We start from the raw sequence: 21,141 nt of genomic DNA, 5'->3' as shown, positions 1-21,141 counted from the left end.
ACATGCCTGTTAATCACTCAAGTTTAAATCAGTGAAACTACAATTGAAAAGGCCTGTAGTTTAAACCTATATTATCATAAAATACTCATAAGTTTCTCTCTCAGACTGAATGAAAGTCTTACTTGAACATTAAATTAGTTTCACAAGTCACTACAAGCATTTTTCAGATAGAAAATACCAGAGTATGTAAATAATCAGACGGAGAAAAGAATACCATTTACTTACAAGTCAAGATTATCTAACAAGGACTTGCAGACCGTGTCCAAATATCCCGTTTCTATTGCATTATGGGAAACATCAAACACAAAGAGGTACACAGGAGGCTGAGGTGGACGTAGCTAAAGAAACAAGAGACTTTATTTTCAGCATGACTGCCTGGATTTTTATTAATTACTCAGTACATCTATATTGCATCACTTAGAACTGCTTTCAGAGAACAACTCACTCCTATTTGTGGAATAACAGCCATTATAGTAGTGATGGTATAAAACAGTAAAAGTAAGAAAATATTCACAGAAGAATAAACATGACACCAATTCTCACCGCTGCCAAAGTGAAACTGTCAGATCAAATCTTCCCTGAAATCTGTATTTTAAATACTAAGTTTTACAATGTACAGTATCAATCAAAATATTGACATGCAATTTCAAGGATTCCGAGAGATTTTTTTTAAAAAGCTTTAAACAATTTTTCCAAAGATGTACTTAATTTTTTTTTAATGCCTTTTTGTCCAAATCTACTCCAGATTCATAGATTATAATTTTCCAAAGCATTTTTGTAAACTAAGATTTAAGAGAAAATGTAGATACAACAGACTGGCATTGTAAAAGTTTAACATACTGGCTAATTCTTAAGGAACAGATCCTTCAACTCTCACCCAGTCAAACAGGATCACTCAAGTCCAAGGACTTCTCAGCTGAGCAAGGGTAGAGTCAGGCTCTTTGTCTATTGAGTCCACTAATTATGAAGGAATGAAGCATCTTTGAGTTTATATGGTATTTAAAGTTACACAGGGATGCCTAAGATTTCTATTTACCAATCCAACAAGATAAAGTGTTAACATGAAGCAGAAAATAAAGTTTACCATTTGGAAAATGGATCCAGTGAATTTAAGATCCTTTGCTTTAAGGAACAGGCATGTGAAAAGAAAGTTGGGTCAAGGTCTCAAGTCATGGGTTTTCAGTCAGAGGAAGGTCGTTACGATCTCTCTTTAAAGGGACTAGGATCCTCAAACTTTCACAACAAAGTCAACTTGGTTCAAATTCAGAACTGCAGCTCCAAGCAAGGCCCACTGCTGCCTATAGCTACATGCAGCAGAGGGCAAACAATTAACTGCAGCTGCACTGTTGGCAGGCACAGCAAATAATTTCTAGTCATCTATAAAATCTAAGGGCAGACGCAATGAAACGTGCTATTATGCTAAAGCAATGGCTCTCAACCTTCTCAGGTTCATGACACCCCACCTCCTCTTTTTTGAATGTGGTGACACCTCCGGCTGAGAACCACTGCTGGTGCTGCCTTAACTTACCCAGCACTTCTCAGCTGAATTCTTTTGCCTTCAGATGAACCTGCCCCACATACCTACTGCACAGCCAGCCCAGGGAGGGCAATGTCACGTGCGCACACTCCCCCTGCATTAGGGCTCTTTAATCAGCCTAAAGCAGGCAGGAGCCGCTTTGTGCTGCATAAGCCTTCCTGGTCCAGTTTCCCCGCCTCCACTCCTTCTGAAAACAGAAGTGGACAAGACAGTTTCACCTGCACTCATTTCCAGTAGAAGCATGGGGGGGGCACCAAACCAGAAAGCATTGCCTAGAACAAGGCTGCCTGCTTTAGGCTGATTAGAAGGCCCTAACATGGGGGGAAGGATGTAGACCAAGTTTATCTGGCTGCTGCAGCAGCCTGGTTGTGATCCACCTTTCTAAAGATTACGTTAAGAAAATGTTTTGTTGAAGTTGCTGTACATAAGTGTAAGGAAATATGGCTTCATGGATGCACAGGACAATGGTTAGAAAGAAGTGAGCCTCGGATTTAAGTATGGAACATGGACCTCTATCACTAAAGCCAGTTGAGACAGCAGGCTAAGACTCCCAAACAAAAGAGCCACTAGGGAAAACAAGTAGACAGAACAGCTCAGCTGCGTACACCGACTCTTTCTTGGGATCAGCAAGTGCCATAAGAGATAACTCCAACAACTGTGATGGTAAGACTGCAGACTGCCTGAAGAAGCCCATCTTAAGAATTCTCAGATGGACTCCAAGAGACAGGGACCACCTAACAAACGACCAGCTGAGCATCCATCACAATGGGGCATTTTTTGGACTTAGGCAGCTGGAGAGTGAAACTGAATAACAATGAAAAACCTCACCATGTATTCAGAAGGAGCCATGAACTCAATAGTAGCATTTTGAACTTCAGGTCTTTTATGAGGTTCTCCATAGACCCTTGTCACAGGATTGTACATGAATTCTTCAGGAACTACATGAAATAGAAGTTTATCATATTACAACTCTCATACTAACATACACTGACAGAGCAGACCTGATCTAATCACAATGTGTCCAAAATGGAATATAGCATAAGAATTAGTTCCATGGCTACAACATAAGGCAGTGCATTTCTACAGTAATACTCCACACTGGGAGTACCGCTTCCAATGCAAGAGGTCTCTGTATGGAGGACCAGTTCTTGATCTGGGAGACTGCCTATATTATGCAGCCCAGCCACTTAGTATTATCCCAGGAGACCAGTACAGCAGCAGACCACAAAAGGTCAGGATTAGTGTACCTCTGGGGCAATACATGTTCAAGCATGCAAGCTGTTTTAAAACCTACCATCATTCACTCTGTAACACAAGTTGCACTTCCATCTCCTTTGGTCTAGAAAGCTCACAAAGGGGTTAATGTATGTTCGGCAGGAACGGCATCTCACAATTGTACTTGAGGTGACCACAGGCAATTGCTGGAATAGAAAAACGCCGTTTAAAAACCCAGAAGGTAGGTGTTTGTGACATTATCTGCGATAGCAATATTAACTCTGCTGGGCTTCTGGGCTAGCCAGTTTTGGTGCAAGCTCACTTAGGAACCAGAATATACTTCTGATCAACATGGCACCCTTAAAACTGATACTTAAAAAGGCTGGTCTTACACAGGTACTAACCTGGTTGATTTTATGTTTCTTTGTCAAAACAACTACAAACCTTTCGCAGTGTCTAGCTTTGTGTTTTTAATTCATTTGAACAACAAAAAACTCAGCACTTCAGAAACAGATATTACATTTAAACTCAACTGTGAAAGTAACAGGCCCTGGCACTTGAGTCTTTTCTGCCCAAGTGCAGGGGGGCTGGACCCAATGATCTCATGAAGTCCCTTCCAGCCCCGAACTTCTTTGAATCTATAAAATACACCTTTAAGGGTATCTGAGGACATTCAAGCCCAGGCTTTCAAACTTAGTTAAGTAGGGCTTAGATGGTTTGAATATAGGAAATCAATGGCTATAGCTGTGATTGTATGACAAGACAGAACTACTGAAGCCATATCAATAACAAAATACAATGCCTTTAATTACAGCTTGAGTACCGCGCTCCCTCTGGGATTCAAGCAATTTATGGATGAGGATAGGTCATGTAATATTGGGATGCAGGTCCTCATTCTCTCTTTCTTTCTTTCACAACTAAAGAGCAACTCATGTGGAATAGAAACAACACGACTGGCCAGTTAAAGTTTTCAGTTACTGAGGAGAATTATATTTTCCCAGGCCACCGCTACCTGAAACATGACCATTTCTTACAGAGTTAGAATTTTGCACTTTAGTATAGGTACAACTAACACAACAGTATTTAAACTTTGAAAGTTTCATCATACCGACAAGTCTTTGAAAGGATGAAGCAGAAGCCCCAGAGGAAGTTTGGCTTTATTCAATAAGGCCTGAGTTTGAGGAATGTTAGTCAGGGTACATCGGAACAACCTACACGAAGGACAAAGGGTTATTTTCAGAGGCGTTCAGCGAGAATGAAATGGTGATTTTAAATTTCAGTACATTGCATCTTTTATAGTTTCTTTTCAGTCTGAAGACAGTGAATTGCTACTTTCAAATAAAATACCCTTGTTCCAACACCATGCCACCTTCACCCTGGACTCTTTTGATCCAAGTATAGCAGTCACAGGCACCTAAATTTTCTTCAGTATTACAGTATAGTTTGTATGTATCCATGTCACTCAAGACTTAAATAGCATTTGCTCTGGAGCAAGTGAAAACTAGGCTAATTGTAACATTCTGAATTCCAACTGACCTGAAGAACAATCTTGTTTTAAAAAAACCAAATAGTTAAGTGATTCTACCTGTTGGAAGAAAACTACTGAAAGATTTTAAAAAGTTAAACTTCAACCAACAACGCAACCCAAGCTACACCTAGATGGCAAAGGCTGTGTTTTTACAAGACTTTGACACCCTACGACTTCCAAGGACTGTGGTGCTTCAGGGCATTGAGCTCTTCTGAAAATATGGCTCCAAGTTTGTATCTTGTATCTTCTGAAAAGGATTCCAAGGTCAATTTTACATCGGTGGTAACAAATCTTTACAGCTAATGAAGAACAATTGTACAGGAGCATCTGGCGATACCCATCATGGTTCTTGCAATTAGATTATTTTAGTAACAATCTCGCTGGTCATTTTTGTTTAACCTTCAAATTTAAGGTCTTTTATCAGTAGATGTCTTTTGGTGCACCTTATTTAAATGATCTTCACACCTGATTGGGATCCATTCTACCGATTACTTATTGTCTTTTAAAATAAATAATTAACTAAACAATTCTGTCTTTCTTTAGGTTTCTGTATCGCATGCATCAAAGAGCTTTACAAACAGCAGTCTTTTGTCCATGTTCCCCTGTGGTGAAACTCTACTTGCCGCATACAAAAATACACATTTTCTACTGTTCACTGCTATAGCTGTTTTTTTGGAAATCACTTTAACACAGCCATGTCTCTTGGCAGGTAAGCGTCTAGTCATTATGCTCAGAATGGAAGGGCCTACATACTTGAAAGAACTGATGGTTGTTTACTAGTTATGCTGGGATTAGAAATTACTGAATTGATCCATGTACCAAAGTTAGCCAAGGAAAAATTTCAGCTGTTTGTGCTAGAGAAAGCATTACAGTCAAGGGTACCTCTGGCTGTTTTACAAGTGAAGATGAGGTCACTAAAGTAGAGAAGTTATCTAATTAATCCCATAAAATCTACTTTGTTTTCTGACAAAGCTAGTGCAAACAGAGATGACTTCTGAACCCTGCGTTCCGAACCCTTCCTGAAGAGGCCCGAGTAAAACAGTATTTTGTACAAAAAACAAATATATTTTGAAAGTAAGACCTTCCAGCATCCCCAGCAGGTTCTTTTTAAAGACAAGAAAGGGACCTTTCTTCCTCTTGATTTAGCCTGTCATCATTTTCATTCTCTGACAACAGTAAAGGCTATGGAGTTGTATTTTACCCTCGCAGCAACTTTAAAACAACTGCTCTGCTGTTAAGTAGCTGTATTATAACAAAGGCAATAAAGGGATAGCTTTAGGACAAGAATGAGTCTGGAGTACTAATAACTGGGATGCAACTGGATCAGTTAAAGTTTTGTACCCTTGTCTGTTTTACACACACACACACCTCTATCTAGCTTAAGCTACTGTCTACTTCCCTTATTTTAATAAAAAAAAAATTACACTACTACTAAAGTAGTTCCTGACAACTACCAAAAAACCTAAAGTAAATTTTCTCATGAAGAGCTTTGTTGATTTTATGCACGAAGGAGTTTTTAAAAAAAAGATGTTCACATTTCCATTCATTTTGAAAAATGATAGCTAATGAGAAATCTTACTCTGGATTACAGTTGAGTTTCTGGATGTCTTCATGCAAGTTCGGAATAGGAGCCTGCAAAGGGGTTGTGGGAAGAATATTCCTTTCCTGAAGAAGATTGACAAGTCTTACTCCTTCTGGTTGCAGACTTAAGCTACCCATAGATGCAGCCAGGTGATTTGTCCCCAAGGCAGGCTAAGTAAAACAAAAGTTCAGAAGTTAATTAAGCTTATCTGGATGACGCACCTAAATCAATCATTTTGCAAAGCAAGCGAAATACCTCCCCTTCATATTTTATGATGAAGACGTTACTTGGATTTAACAATGCAATGTTTTTGGACATTTTGGTGCTTAAACTTGGTCTTGTCAATTATTAGACAGCAACCTAAATATTATAGCACACAGAACAAATCTAGGGTGCTACCTAGGAGTCCTTGGAACACACACAAATACAGGGAGGTGGAGCAAGAACAAATAGCAGTTTATTTTTCCTGACAGTAAGCAGGCCCAGGAGATGAAATTACCTAGGCACAAAATCATGACGTTTACCCTCCATATTTAAACTATTTGCTATATAAAACTACTGAACTGACCTCCTTCCTGCCACTCTAGAGCTATTCAGTTCATACAGCCAGAAATAGGAGGCGGCGGCTGTATGGGCAGCTGAGGAAGAGGTAGCATTTCCAGATATCCTGTCTGGGCTGGAATACCATCCTTGCCACACCAGGACTTCTATCCTTAACAGGTGTGAAGTATTATTGGGTGGGTCCTTCCTAAATCACTCAGCTCTTAAGACCCTGTGCATTTCTGCGGCTGAAGGAATCCTAGCAGTCATGTTCCACTTTAGGCCTCACTCACATTGCTTCAGACCCTTTCTACCACCGTAGCTTGGAAGCCACATAGCCTGCCAAGTTACCGTGACTGACACTGTGTAATGCTGTATAACCCCACCACCTACACTGAGGGACCCTTGCTGTATAGGCCGGGTCTAACACGTTGCACAGTACAAGAGTTCCTAGCAGTATGTCTTATTTAAAACACATTACTATAAAAGGTGAGAAACAAGGATATATGTGAGCACAACATTTTAAAAAAAGACAAAATGACTCTAGCACAATTTCTAATCCAAAGTACTTGTATTTGAATGCCTCCTGCATGTACATATATTGGACAAACAGGGGCAAGTGGTAATTAAAACTGGAACCGTAACTCTATGCAGATTAGTGAAGTCCAAAACAAAAGGAGATCTGGAAGACAAGCAGCCAGGAGAGAAACTCAGCTGCAGCAAGAGATGGAGTTCTGTTCCATTTTGAACATTTGGAGAAAAAAACTGAAGAACAATGGATGGCAATAGCAGGTTGGCGGGGGGGGAAAATCAATGAATGGAACAAAGAAAACATGCTCCACGCAGCTGGAAAAAAATACATTTTGGCAGCAGTTTCTTTCCTTTGATCAATCCAAGTGAGTCTAATTGGAAAGCTGTCAGCTTGTTTCCCCTGTTGCTCATCAAGATGTAAAACAGAATTTCTTCCCATCCAGGCCCGAGATCTCAACACGTACAAGTTCAGACCTCAAACCTGCAAACTGAACTGCAGTCAGACCCTGCTACACACACAGATCCTAATTAGGTCTATAAGGCAGCAGTATACCAGCACAGATCAGTTGAGATGACAGGGTCAATAGCAAGAGACAAGAATGGCAGAGATGACTTACCTGATGGAATGATTGCGGCCCATCTGGATATTGCATGGGTGGGGGCTGCATTCCTGGCACTCCAGGTGAAGTATTTTGGTAGCCTGGTGGCAAGCTAGGATAAGAATATCCAACACTCCTACCCATTTTAAGATTCTGGGAAGCAGGAGAAGGATGTGTGCTTGCTAGGAGGTGAAGAAAATTGTAACACTCAAATTAATTTGTTCAAGAAATCCAATTAGAGCAATACATTTAAAAAAACAAGACATCAGCTGAGGTGCTGTTATGTCAATATTGGGTGCCTGTAGACTTGCCTGGAAGCTGCTCTGACATGCTGTAATTACAGCACATTGGAGGAAACTTGATTTATTGAGTCTGCTGAAGCATCCCAGCTAGCACACTCCAGCCAGCCTCCACGTCTTGCGTACCAGAGCAGTTGATGAGTTTTAGTTAAAGTGTCCCCGCTGCCATTTTGAAGTATGAGGACACTGATACACAAGACGCTGCAGGCACTTTAATTAGAACAGTTCCAATTAAAGCCCCCCCCCCCCGTACAGAACACATGTAAAAATGCCCATTCTGATCAGATACCTATTGAAAAATACTGGTAAGTTTGCTCTACTTTTCCATCTAAGTATTTCATATGTTACACTATTTAAAGAATAAAAAGAATCATGCTCCAAATACTATATTGCTTTCTTCAAAATACTTTGAGTAAGGCTTACATTTCTCAGGGGAAGACAGCCACCTCTTGAAAGTGCTTTAAAAATTTAAATTCCTCAAGATTAAAAATATCTAATTAGAGTATCTTACCCATGAAGCCTCCCCCTTCTATTGCATCATAACTATTTTGGACCAAAGATCCATCACCGGTAGCTGATGTGGCATCACCTACAAAAACCATTAAAAAAAATGAGGGCTTAAATTCAGAAACAGAGCTGCTGTTACTTACTGGAAGTTTAACATCATGCACTGATTTTAATACAACTGTGACCAATTGGAGAACACTTCTCTCTGGAAAAAAATTCTAATGCTTAATTCCCACACACACACACAGAAAGCAGATCACCTAACGAAATAGAAAAAATCCTTATGAATCACCTTGGAAGTCATGCACAGTAGAAAGAAAGTGGTAATCTCAGTTCTGGCACTGGAGTCATTTCTGTGTTCGAACCACTGAATCCCTTAAGTCAGCAACCCTGCTGGGAATCCCTCAGAAAGTAAACCCCAGAACTCACATAAGGAATGAGAGAAACAAGTCCTGGGACAGCCATAACGAGATAAAACACAAAACAAGAAAGTTGTTTCTATATTTATGAAGAGGTAAACCAATTTTAATATTGGAAGGATTTACAAAAATAAAACAAATTCCACCCAACACTGCTTTTAATGGGGAAAGAGAAAAAAAGTTTGAGAACATTAAACCCTCAGGCCCGAAGTCTGGAACCAGTACAAACTTCAGCTGGCAAAACTGCCTTGATCAATAAATAGCAAACATGAGAAATCAACTGTACAATTTTTCACTTCACACAGTGCTCCTGTTAGGTTCAGTCAGATGCCAAGGGGTAGCTACTTGAGGAACAAAGCTACTTAGTGTTAAATCTTCTGCTAAAACTTCATGACTAACCTACTTTAAGGCAAAAAATGCTTTCCAATTCTAGATTCCCTACACCTATTACTTAAACATGTGTCAAACACACTGTGAACTGAGAGGTCTATCTTTACCTTAAGATGCCATATTTACTTGAATCCAAGATGAAGCTTTCAATCCCATTTAACTTGGGGAGAGGAAAGAGTCCCACATCTTGGATTTGGGTATAAAGTGGTTGAGTGGAGGGCTGGGGGCCCTGGCAGGGGGAATAGGCAGCTGCTGCAGCTCTGGCTCCAGCCCCAACCTCGGGTCAAGGCCACAGCTGTTGCCTGCCCCACTGCCACTTTCCCCCACCCTGGTAATAGCTGATGCACTGTTACTGGGCCAGGCTGGGGCTGAAACAAAAAATGAGCTTCGTGCCCTGGGCTGGCTGGAGGCTGCCAAAGCAAAGGTAAGAAGGTGAGTGAGCAGGAGCCCAAAAGCAGCAGGACAGGTGAGGGGTGGGGGGCAGGCTACTTGAATCCCAATCCCTACTGCCTAACTCCCAGCTGCATGAGGGGGGAAATGACAAGGGGACGGGGGAAACAACATATTCAAGGTGACCCTCCAATATTTAGTTTCTATATATGGAAAATTATAACAAATTTATCAAATTTTCCATATATAGAGTTTAACTATTTGGGGGTTGTTTTAGATTCAGAGTCATCTTGGGTTTGGGTAAACATAATACTAAGGAATCAGATGTTAAGAAAGAAACTTAATCCATTTAAAGGAATACTATATCTTTGAGAAGTTATTTTGGGAACTCGCATCATGATAAGTAATGTCTGTTACAAGCTATAAAAGTTTCCCCCTCCCCCCACAAATAATTAACCTCTTTTCACTAAACTGAATATTTTGGTTGAAACTTGCAGTTAACATGGCTTTACATTTACATCTTCACTTGTGCACCCGTTCAGCTTTGGATTATTTAAATGCACAGTTGGAAGTTCGGTTAAGTTGTCCACCCCCTGCAGACTTTGATGGAACTGAGCATATCTAATCACCACCACCCAGAGTGCATTGATCATCTGAAGATTTTGGATATTAGGTTAGCTCTGCAAAGATTCCACCTTGCTCTGCAGTGCAGCAAAATGTCAGATCGCTCCTCTATGCCAGAGAGAGGTTTTGCACATTTGGTGTTATTTTTGGAAAGCCCACTGGGGCTTAGACACTCCACTTGGAAATACTTAATCAAAAGCTCTCACTCAATAGTAATGATTTACTTCTGCTAGAAGAAGAAAACCTCTCTCCCCATCCCACTCTATAGACTGAGCGTTACCAACATCAGCTCAGCTTCTCCAACATTCACAAACTGCTCAAGAATGAATAATGGTCAAGACTATGAAAAAGAGTGGAAAAGGAAGGGAGCATCTGAAGGCTCATTACTGCAAGCTAATATAGAGAATAAGGCAGTGCCTTCATACAACCAGAACGTTGGTGATCAGACATCTGAGTGCCATGTCCCAAGAAGAAAGCATTCTGGGGCTAGTTTTGAGACGACTGTAGTGTGATACTAAGTACCAAGAGTCCTCTTTTTAAATGCTTTTTATTAGGGAATAAATTAGCTTTACTGTGTGCCGAGTTTGGAATATCACAGTAAAAGCAACTTTGTCAAGGCAAAGAAACTGCTGCCAGTACTCTGCTGGTTGGAAACAAGGACATCAACACGGGTGCTTTGGAATATCCTTTTTAGACATTCAAAATTAGAAGTTCTCAGCTGGCATCAGGATTCCCTGGAAAAAACTACCTTTATAGTACAGTGACACCCAGCTAGCATGAAGGAAGACAATCAATTTTGTGGATTTTGGTTTCACACTAAACTACTTGATTCAAAAACAATGATCAGTGCCATTACCACATGACCATCTCTAAAACGAACATGAACACAGTAAGTCTGTCCATGCAGAGCTGTGATGAGTGCTTAGACACATATTAAACTGAGGAAGCTGAAACCGCTTTCACCACCTTTGTTTGGAAAGTATTGGTGATGAACACATTCACAGGACTTTACTTCTTTTCGTAATGTGAAGAGTGATGATAATTATTAGTAAAATCATGGGCTGGGGGGAACCTTATCCAGCACCTCAAAGTTTCTGTTCACAAAGTTCTTTCTAGAATTTCATTTTATATGTCCAATTATTTGTTTAAAAAAAAAAAAAAAAAACACAACAAAAAAAACAGATAGTTGACAGATTCCTTACCTTCCTGGTTTGTAGCTGAATTTAGCAGAGCCTGGGACACAGAGCTGTTAGGTGGGCTTGTAATGGCTGCAGTAGGTCTTCCTAAGGGTGGCCCTCCAGATGGAGGGGATCCTAGGGGAGGTCTAGCAGGAGGGTATGTTGAAGGTAAAGGCTGGCTCACTGGTGGAGGAGCAGACCCTGGAGAAAGATGCATTTTCATGAGTTGTGGAATAACTCAAGTTATGGAAATGTACTGTGTTACAAAGCCGCAAAGGCCAAAACTGTAAACATTATTCAGTGAGACGTGTCGCACCAATAACAAAAACTCCAAAATAAATATGCATCTCCATAGCTGTTGACCTGCTCTTCTCCTGTTCCCTAAATAGTGGGCCTTTAGGGCTCCATGATTTATTTCCATTGAGGATCTTACTCTTGACGATTGTGAGCAAAGATAAGCATCACGCAAACTCTACTTCACCAATAAGACAGTTCTATCAAGTCTTCATCAAGTAGTCAGAACTTCACACACTTCTGATGTAGGAAAATGCCACACCATTTTGCTGTGGTTAAGAAGGGGAAAGCCAATGACAGATTTTCCTATTTCATGTTTATTTGGTGGAAAGTTAAAAAAAAACAAACAAAATTATGTATCCAGTTGCCTTCCCCACCCCAAATGTTTTACTCTAGCCTTAGAGTTATTCTAGGATCACTTTCCCTCCCAACCCCCTTATTTCAGAGGGAGACCACTGAGCACATACACACTAGTTAAATTTGAAAAGGAACACCATCTCCAGAAATCTCGTGCCAATGTGTCACCATATCAGGTCTTCGCCGTGGCCTGGCAGCGCGCTGCCTTCTATTAAAAGTAACAGCATTCTGTTGTTCACCAATTATTTTAGCTACATGACACTAGGAGTAGCGTGGTCAAATAATTTTACAAAATTGTGTCGAGTTATCTACTTACTCACTTAATCTAGAGTCCTGCAATTATACCTGCTGTGGTATCAACAACAAACAATCAATCCATACAATTGACCTATCAACTGTATTGCTGTTATCTTTAGTAAAGTTTACTATTTTGTTTCTTTATCTACGCCATGACCTGAGATTGCTAATGTTAATTTTCCCCACCCAAATCTGGCATTTGCTTCAGTTCACCTCCCCCACCCCCTTAGGCAATAAGCTCAATTACACAAAGTTAATACTCAATGTGCTACTATTTTTTAAAAATAAATACAAGAAAATTCATGCAAAATTATTGTATTATAGCTCTGACTCTTTCAGTCATTCATTTGTATTCTGCAACTGCACATAGAAGATTCTCTCACAATTTACTAGCGTCTCTAAAAAGACTTCTTAATTTTTGCTCCCCACCAAGAACCACAAAAAATACATTCATGGACTCTTAAAACCCAAAGGTCACATTCTGAAAACAGCTAAGCAATTAGCTGTGAACTTTTAGGAGGAGGAGTTAACACTCCAATACATCAGCCAAGCTGAGTTTAAATGTCATTCACAAGGAAATATCTGCTTTAACATTCCAGTTGTTTCAGGTCACAATAATTTTTGAAGTAGCAAAACGTGCAGTTTCTATTAACAGGGACATACGCTCGACAGGAGAGCACCTGATAATCAAAAAAAAGGGAGAGATTTATTGGAATTGGCTACAGGAAACCTGACAAAGACAGTGAACAAACTATGAAAGAAGCTTCTGTAATGTGCTCACAAACTAGTTAAAAGGCAGTTGCTTTATACTACAAAACTTGATCACTTCTGTATGACATAGCACAAGGGAACTGTACTAGAGCAGCATGTTACTGAAAATTTATCACTTTTTACAGCAAATTTTGTGCCTCTTATGACACTAGGTATGATCTATTTAGGTAAGATTTATAAGAGCACAAGTTTTTGTGAATGCAAATTCACTTCAGACAGCACCTGATGAAGCAAACATTAGAGGTGCACCAATACACTGGTCCATATCGTATCAGCACCGATGAAAGGAAAATTGACGTTATTGGCCATCAGCTTTTATTGGCCAATGTGGACGATGAAGTTGTTGATAAATGCTGTGTGCATGCGCACAGCCACAGCCTGCATGCAGCCAGTCCATAACTTGGAGACCAGCACCTGGCTAGTAAGTCTGTTGCGAGGGGAAGAGGCAGGGGGGTGGGGGGAAAACATAGATCGAGGCCCCCCCATGGGGAGGGAGGGAGTGGGGCTGGGGTAGGCACAGGCACTGGCCAGCTGGGGCAAGGCAGGGGACAGAGCCCTGAGGCTCATCCGGGAGGCACAGATCCTGCCGCTATGCGTACCCCCGAGGAAGCCATATGCTCTCCGATCTGTGCAAGGGGCGAGGACAGGCTGCCACCAGGGCAGGGTTCTTCCCAGAGGTGGGGGATTAGGCCAGGGCTGGCCCATTTCTCTACCCACTCCCCCCACCAACAGACTTACCAGCTAGATGCTGCTCTCCAAGCTGCCTGGCTCCATAATCGGCAATCAGATCAGTATCAACCAATATGGATCGTTAATCACTGGCCACCGTTATCAGCCCAAAAAAATCTTTATTGGTGCACTCCTAATAAACATACATTCACAAAAGCTTGTGCTCTCTCAAACACACATGTATATAAATATATATTTACAGACTAATTAAAATGATACCCATGAAGTGCATACATCTATCAGACTAAACTAACATGGCTAACTACCTCTCACTTTTCTGGATATTAGTGAGTTGTTTGTGCTAGAGCACAAACTCTACATTTTATGGTAAATAAACTTCCCATTCAACAACATGGAGGCCACTTCAAGTTGAATGGGAAGTTAGAAATTGGGACTGCAGTCTTACTGTTCCAGATACTGTACTTAATTTGCTTTATTAAAACTGTTGAAGACTCAATTTTATAGCATGTCACAAATTCATAGTGCCCTCAACGAAATCAGTAAAAGAAAAATATTACCGAAAAAAATTTAAATGTTTACCACTCACTGGAGAACACCAGGAATTAGGTTGAAAACTGCCTGATGCACTTCCTTATAAAAAACTGTATGTGCTAATATGTGTTTTGACATCCATGCTGTGCTCAATGGTATCTCCCCGAGATGCGCTGTTCCTGCCTGAACAGATCATTTATATTCAGCTAGGCACGTAACTGATTTGTGGCATCAACAATGCCAACGCAAGCTTTTACATGAAACACCCACACACCAGGTTTCTGTATATCAGTGACACAGAAAACTGCGGCTTTTTCTTCATAGTAAGCACAGAGAGTTCAGTTTGCAACTTCCCACTGAGAGCCTGGTTTAGAATGGGCTGTATTAAATGGAATTCTAAGTACACTTTTCAGCTTTATAAACACACCACCGTTGTCATGGGATTACAGTCTCAGACCAACTTTTTGGGCTCCATAACTTAAGTGTGAGTGTTCAGAGAGCTATTCAGAACAAAATAAAAGTCTACAAACAGCCATGAACCTACATGCTTTATCAAAGCATTGACAGGAAGGCCAACAGAAAATACTTCAACAGTTCAAAAAAAACCCAACAAAATTAAATGCCTGCTTCATACATGGAACTTCCACTGACATCTATGCAACTTTTCCAAGTGGTTGCTGGGCACGGTTTTCCAGTATACCTGGTCCAGCACCACAATCCCACAACCAGAACAGAATTATAAACAGGAACAGTGAATAATAAATAACCTCTTCTAAAGCAGACATAGAAACTCAGCCCCAACACATTATTGTTTAAGAGTCATTACAGTTATGTTATGTTATGTTATGTTATCTCACCTGGTTTCATGTAGCTGTTTGGAAGTGGGGGAACTCCAGGAGAAGCTGCATACTGATAGCTTGTTGGAGGATTTGTATTTCCTGAAGATGATGCTGATGGCTGGGTTGGTACTGCTCCTGTTACATGAGCAAAATGGCTTGTTTGAGACCCAGCTGGCTGACTCACCGAGGTCTGCCCATACTGCCAGTTTGAAAGTGCTGGGGGGTTAGTTCCAGGAAGGAAGCTACCAGCAGATGATATGGCAGCTGAGTTTTGTGATGGAGGTGGCATCTGGGGAGAAGAACCTGTATGTTGCAAAGGTGCCACAGAAATAAGTCCTACAGGTGCTCTGTTAAGAGTCTGGCCAGGTCCCTGATAATTACTTAACTGAGAAACATTCTGGGAACCACCATAATTATACTGTCCAGGAGAAGGGTGCAGGGGAGTCTTTGTTGGTATCGGATGCGAGTACAATCCTGGAGAGTTATATCTCTGGCCGTCTGACATGTGTGATGAATGCGTCAATGGGTTTTGAACAGGACCTAAAAGACAAAATTACAAGGAGTCAGTGCTACATACACTGCAGGCATCTGAAGAGAAATTCCCAGTAATACAACATACTTCTCCCTCAGAAGTTTGCTGCTACAGGCCATTGTATAGATCACTAGCGATGCAGGATTTCAACAGATGCTTACTTGAGAATCAGTTGCTCCTAATATCCTAGGCCAGGAGTGCTCAACCTCTGGGCCACAGGCCAAACCCAGCCCATGGAGCTAGAGCATTCAGCCCACGGGACTCCTTACAGATTGGGAAATTTGGTGGTGGTGAAGCAGTGACAAATAATACCGCTACCCTTTCTCACTGCCAAATTTCCTTCCCCATCACAGCCGGATCAGAGCTGAGCTGCTCCCCACACCCACACCACCTAATCGGGCTCCTCGTTTTGTCCCCACATGTCAGATAGGCCCCACCAGCTGGACAGTGTGCTGTCCATCCAACCCAAAGAGCAAAAAGGTAGGGCACCCTGATTCTCAGCTGGGGTGCATGACACCCTGGGGTGCCTTCAGACCTTTGCAAGGGTGCCACACAACATTAGCACTGTCTGGTGCACAAGCAAGATTTCAAATTGAAAGCTATAATGTTAAAAACATTCTGACCTGTCGCGGTCTTTGTGAGTCCTAACAGAATTGATCTGTGATGTTTCTGTAGTCAAAAACTGAGTGACACTTAAGAGCTGGCATTTTCCAAGAGGTGCCTCAAGTCTAAAAAGGTTGAGAACTGCTGCACTGGACTTTTGAATGAGTATTTATGACAGCCTTGCAGATCCCTTGAACACCTTAAAGATATCACACTCCAGATTGAAGCTTATCAATAAGCTTTTCTCTAGCACCTGGGGTGGACCCACATCAGAGATCCAAAGACAAGAAGAGCACACTGAATTAAAGGCCCACATTCTCCCACACAACTGGGCAATGAACAAGAAGGAAGAAACCAACAGTAGATGGCAGATAAGAAAAGCCTGTTTCTGCTTGTCAGTTTATTTTCACTTGGGCTGCTTGCAGACATTAAAAAACAGAAACAAAACCAGAATGCTTTACCAGAAGCAGCAGTGCATTCCTCCAACCCAGCTCTGCAGCAGCTGCATACATTGGGTGCTTCGGTGGGGCTTCTTGGCCAAAAGCCCCCCTAAAGTGCCCAATCTATACAGACACTGGACATGCTGGGTCCAACTGACACGATGCCTCTTCCAGGCATGTGCTGGACTCAGGAGCGTGCCAAGTTTAAAGTGCTGCTTTTTCCCCCCGCCTTAACATGTGCAAGCAGCCTTCGTGATTAACTTCTTCCCTCCACTTTAGTTAAAGGGAGAATCAACATAACCCTTAAGATCACAAATACTATTTCTCATGCAATATGAAACGTCGAATAGACCATTTCAGCAAAAGGAACAGACCTCACCATAGTACTAGCAAGCCATTTACTGAGGAAAATTAACTTAGAATTGTGGGAAAAATACAGCTAGAAGGTGCACCCAGTCCAACCCCCTACGCAAGACAGAGTCATCCCTGCCGGGATTATCCCAGACACATGCCGTCTAACCTGCACCGTAAAATTTCATGACCAAGGTTACACAACCGCTCTAGGTCTGTTTCAGAACTCAACTCCTCATAATTAGGAACTCTGTGCATCTCACCTAAACCTCCCAAGCTGCAATTTAAACCCTTTACTTCTTGTCCTGTCTCTCATGGATCCAGAGAACAATTAACCAGCACTGTTTTTATGAAAACCATTATTTTACCTGAAAACTACTCACATACCCCTCAACCTTCACTGTTAAATAATCCCAGTTCTTTCATCTTGTTACCTTCCTCTGGACTCTCACCAGTTTGTCAACATGCTTCTTGAAGGCATTTTAAAAGACCTGGAGGCCTAGTCTACAACACAAAGCTCGGCTAGCAAGACGGCAGCTCACGCTCAAAAGTTCCTCTGTTGCAAAACCTCATTTCTGCCGGCAGAATTACTTCATCTCTGCCAAGCAGAGCAAGGCTTCTGTACAAATCCCTGGCAGAAGCAGGAGCAGACCCACCTACATCTTTCCCTGGCTGCCATGGTGCCTTCAGCAGTTGGTGCCTTCCTGCTCTGGCAGCACAGCTCCTGAGCAGGGCACACAAGCCATGGCACTTTAACACTGGGAGATACTGCCTCCCACCAGACGTTTAGTATAGGCAAGGCCTGCTGATACAGCCAAGCTGATTTGGATTCACTGGAATAGAAAGATCATTAACTCCTTTGAGAATTTATATTCCCAGAGCATTATCAGTTTCCTATATTTTAAGCAGAATAAATAATTACACTATTTTTAGAACGTGGAAAAAACATCACTGAAAAGCCAGGTTAGGCACATTAGGTGTCATAGACAGTAATCATCATCGCCCTGAAGTCAGACAGGATGCTTCTCCAAATGCAATCTTCAATGTATTTGGATCAGTGAAAAAGATCTCATCTCAAAAGTCTTCGTGAGTATTTGTCTAGAAACAATTGACACTTTCTCAGAAGTTCTACTGGCAGCTCTTGGTCACATTGTGCCATTCTAAACGCACACAAAATCATAGTATTTCATGCGTCCATTTAAAGCAGTAACTATACAGCATTTTTAAAGCAAGCACTGCTTTTATAAAACATAATAAAAAACTGTCAATCCTCCGAGTCTCGTAAAAAATGTCTCAAGTAAATAGGTTCAGAAGGCACTGAACTGGAATCCCACTGTTGCAGTTAAAAAGGAAAATAATGAACAATTCAATGTTTTCTAATTCCTCTGAAGAACCCTTAGCGACAGGATACACAGAAATGGCCAAATATTCTCAATTCTTCCATGACTTATACTGATACCCTACCTTTAAGTACTGAGTCAGTCCCTGTATCAACAAAGATCTTCTTTTCAAAACATAAAACACCACAATATTCAAATGCTTGAAAATCTGATAAATGTCCCCACATTGTAGTATCTGCAGATACTACAGCAGCCACAAACACGATGAAAATGCAGGAAACACATAGGATAATATAACAAAACAGTTATAACTGAGGTAACAAGTCTTTTAAAAATCTGAGGTGACAAATTTTTCAATGACTGCAAGAGGGGGTGAAAAATAGAAGAAAAAGAGGAAGCGAAAACCTGAAAAGTTTAACAACATAAGAGAAAGACTTAAGTTGTAAAACTGTGATTTTAATGCAAAAAAAAATCAGGAAGGGTCTAACATCAGTAATTCCTCCACAAACTGAACTCCCCCTGGCCAGCACAGTGCTTGCAGTTAAACCCAGGGGTTCTCATACTGCGGGTTGCAACCACCCAGGCAACTTTAAAGGAGGCGGCAAACTTCCCAGGGGGTGCATGCAGCGGCACGGGGAAGCAGTGCGCCGTGACAGCATGGAGCGGTGGATGGTAGCGGCAGCTGCCGCGTGCGAGCCCTCTGCCCCCCGCCACGGCCAGCGAGCATTCAGTCGCAGTATCACAAAGTTTGAGAACCCCTGTGTTAACCAAACAATTTCATAACAAGGGGCAAAGATTAACCATAAATAACTTGGAATGTGCTTCACACATTTGTTTCTCTCTGACCCGAGCGGCTCCAAAAATCTGTATTTTAGATCTAAACAAATATTTGGTTATGAACAGCAATTAAAAGATTTTCAAACTAACTGTTTTGTATTTTTTTTTTAAAAACAATGAACTCCCAAGATTACTGTAACACACAGTGTTCTCCTCTGGGTTTATTTGCTACATTAACTGACATTTGCAATCCATTTGTTTTAAAAATCAATTGTATCTTTATAAAAGAAAACTATGCAACTACATAAATTGTTGTTAGGAAATCTCTTTCTACAGCTGTATCTTATGAGCAACATTCACTAAGAATACTGTAAATAAGACAAAAATATGCATTGTATGCGTTCTGCAGCATTGATCAGGAAGAGGTCTATGTACCTAACAATACATTTTCCACAGCTTCAAGTATTCTTGAGCTTTACACTATCACACAATAGAGGTAAGATTTCTAGAGGAAGGAATTCAGTTTTCACAAAGACACTGTACCACGTCATTTCTGACTGATGAAAGCAGCTGTTAAAACATTTCATGGTTTAAAGAGAAAGAAAAAACAAACCCACAAAACTAGCTCAGATGCTCAAACAAAATCAGCCAAACATCACCCACCACCTCAAACCACAAGTGATTTCTGACAAGAAAGATGCAATCAAAGCACCCTCATTGCATCTGTAGTGAGGACTGTAACTAGGCGTGTGTAAGTAGCCCAGTGTCGACTATCCCCAGGAGCACCAAAATCCAGGTGGCAGATTATTTCAACAGTTCAGAAAGCATTTGAAACACAGCAGCTAGAAAGAGTTGCACTTACAAATTGAATTGTTCATTTTGACCATTTTATCAACCATGAAAAATGATTTAGCCGATCAACTCCTGATTTATTCTGGTGATGAACCCTGCCTCTGACTGCTTGTGAATGGGTTTGAAAAGGTACATCACTGGACAGTGGTTCTTTTCAACCCCGTGAGAACAAGGAATTTTTGAACCTTGGAATTTACAAGTAGTAAAGCCTAGAGGTCCACAGCCACTGGTAAGAAAATGTTATTCAGACCAGATATTCTGAACACCTTTCATCTATCCAGACTCTTAAATGCTCTCTCGAGAAAGAAGTTACAAAATAAAATATCATTAAAGATTACACTGAATTGGTTAATCAATTGAAACACCGCACTTAAATTTCAGACTGTTTTTTCAGATGTCCAGCTAGAGTTCATAGCTAAAACAGAAATGGGTAAAACATTACAAAGCACTGAAGAACCTAGTTATGGTAGCCCATCTACCCTAACTGACACTTTCCCTATCAAGACAATATTCAGCTTCAAGCCACAGATTACTAGGATACCAGCATCTTAATTAAATATACCAGCAAGGTTTTTTTGTTCTGGTAACCTCACTCTCCCCTGCCTGCATAATATGGGCCAGATGCCAGTTTTCTTATTCTCTACCTATGATTTTACCCAGTCCTCCCTCCCCAAGTTTGCTAATGGTTAAATACAGTTACTTTCCCAGGGCTGGCTGTACACAAATCCCATTTGCCTTCCCAGGGCTGGCTGTACACTTCCTTACAGCAGACACAGGCCAGTAGCCTATTTCAGTATCCACCTTTAACACAGTCCCCCAAGATCTAGAACTACAATATCTAAATAATTAACTTGCAAACTTCTTTAAAAAACTTGTATTTTAAAATCTACGAATATAGTGTGATGCAGAAGTTAAACAGCCTTCTACAGACAGCAGAACCAGTGCCAAAAAAACCCCCAAAACCAAAAAACCCATAAACCATAAATTTAAAATGACACAGTTCATTTATTGCACTTTCATAGACATTAGGGCTGGATTAGGGCTGGAAGGGACCTCAGGAGATCGAGTCCAGCCCCCTGCCCAAAGGGCAGGAAGTCAGCTGGGGTCATAGGATCCCAGCAAGATAAG

The 21,141-nt window shown here is 41.1% G+C and overlaps 1 protein-coding gene across 1 annotated transcript in view; it reads right to left on the bottom strand.

Moving 5' to 3' along the window:
- The window catches only part of SEC24A (SEC24 homolog A, COPII coat complex component), a 42,752-nt gene that overhangs the window by 17,427 nt on the left and 4,184 nt on the right, over positions 1 to 21,141 (bottom strand). The window contains exons 2-10 of the mRNA XM_019535095.1: positions 15,137 to 15,658; positions 11,364 to 11,540; positions 8,343 to 8,420; positions 7,551 to 7,714; positions 5,860 to 6,032; positions 3,861 to 3,963; positions 2,832 to 2,958; positions 2,366 to 2,475; positions 226 to 338 (exon numbers count right to left, since the gene is read on the bottom strand). Coding sequence (XP_019390640.1) covers positions 226 to 338; positions 2,366 to 2,475; positions 2,832 to 2,958; positions 3,861 to 3,963; positions 5,860 to 6,032; positions 7,551 to 7,714; positions 8,343 to 8,420; positions 11,364 to 11,540; positions 15,137 to 15,658 — 1,567 coding nt within the window. The remainder of the gene's footprint in view (positions 1 to 225; positions 339 to 2,365; positions 2,476 to 2,831; positions 2,959 to 3,860; positions 3,964 to 5,859; positions 6,033 to 7,550; positions 7,715 to 8,342; positions 8,421 to 11,363; positions 11,541 to 15,136; positions 15,659 to 21,141) is intronic.

The sequence above is a fragment of the Crocodylus porosus genome, unplaced genomic scaffold (assembly GCF_001723895.1).
Source record: "Crocodylus porosus isolate Cpor-Errol unplaced genomic scaffold, CroPor_comp1, whole genome shotgun sequence".
NCBI classification, from domain to species: Eukaryota; Metazoa; Chordata; order Crocodylia; family Crocodylidae; genus Crocodylus; species Crocodylus porosus.
Note: the sequence above shows the minus strand (reverse complement) of the source record. Positions and strands in the feature narration are given on the sequence as shown.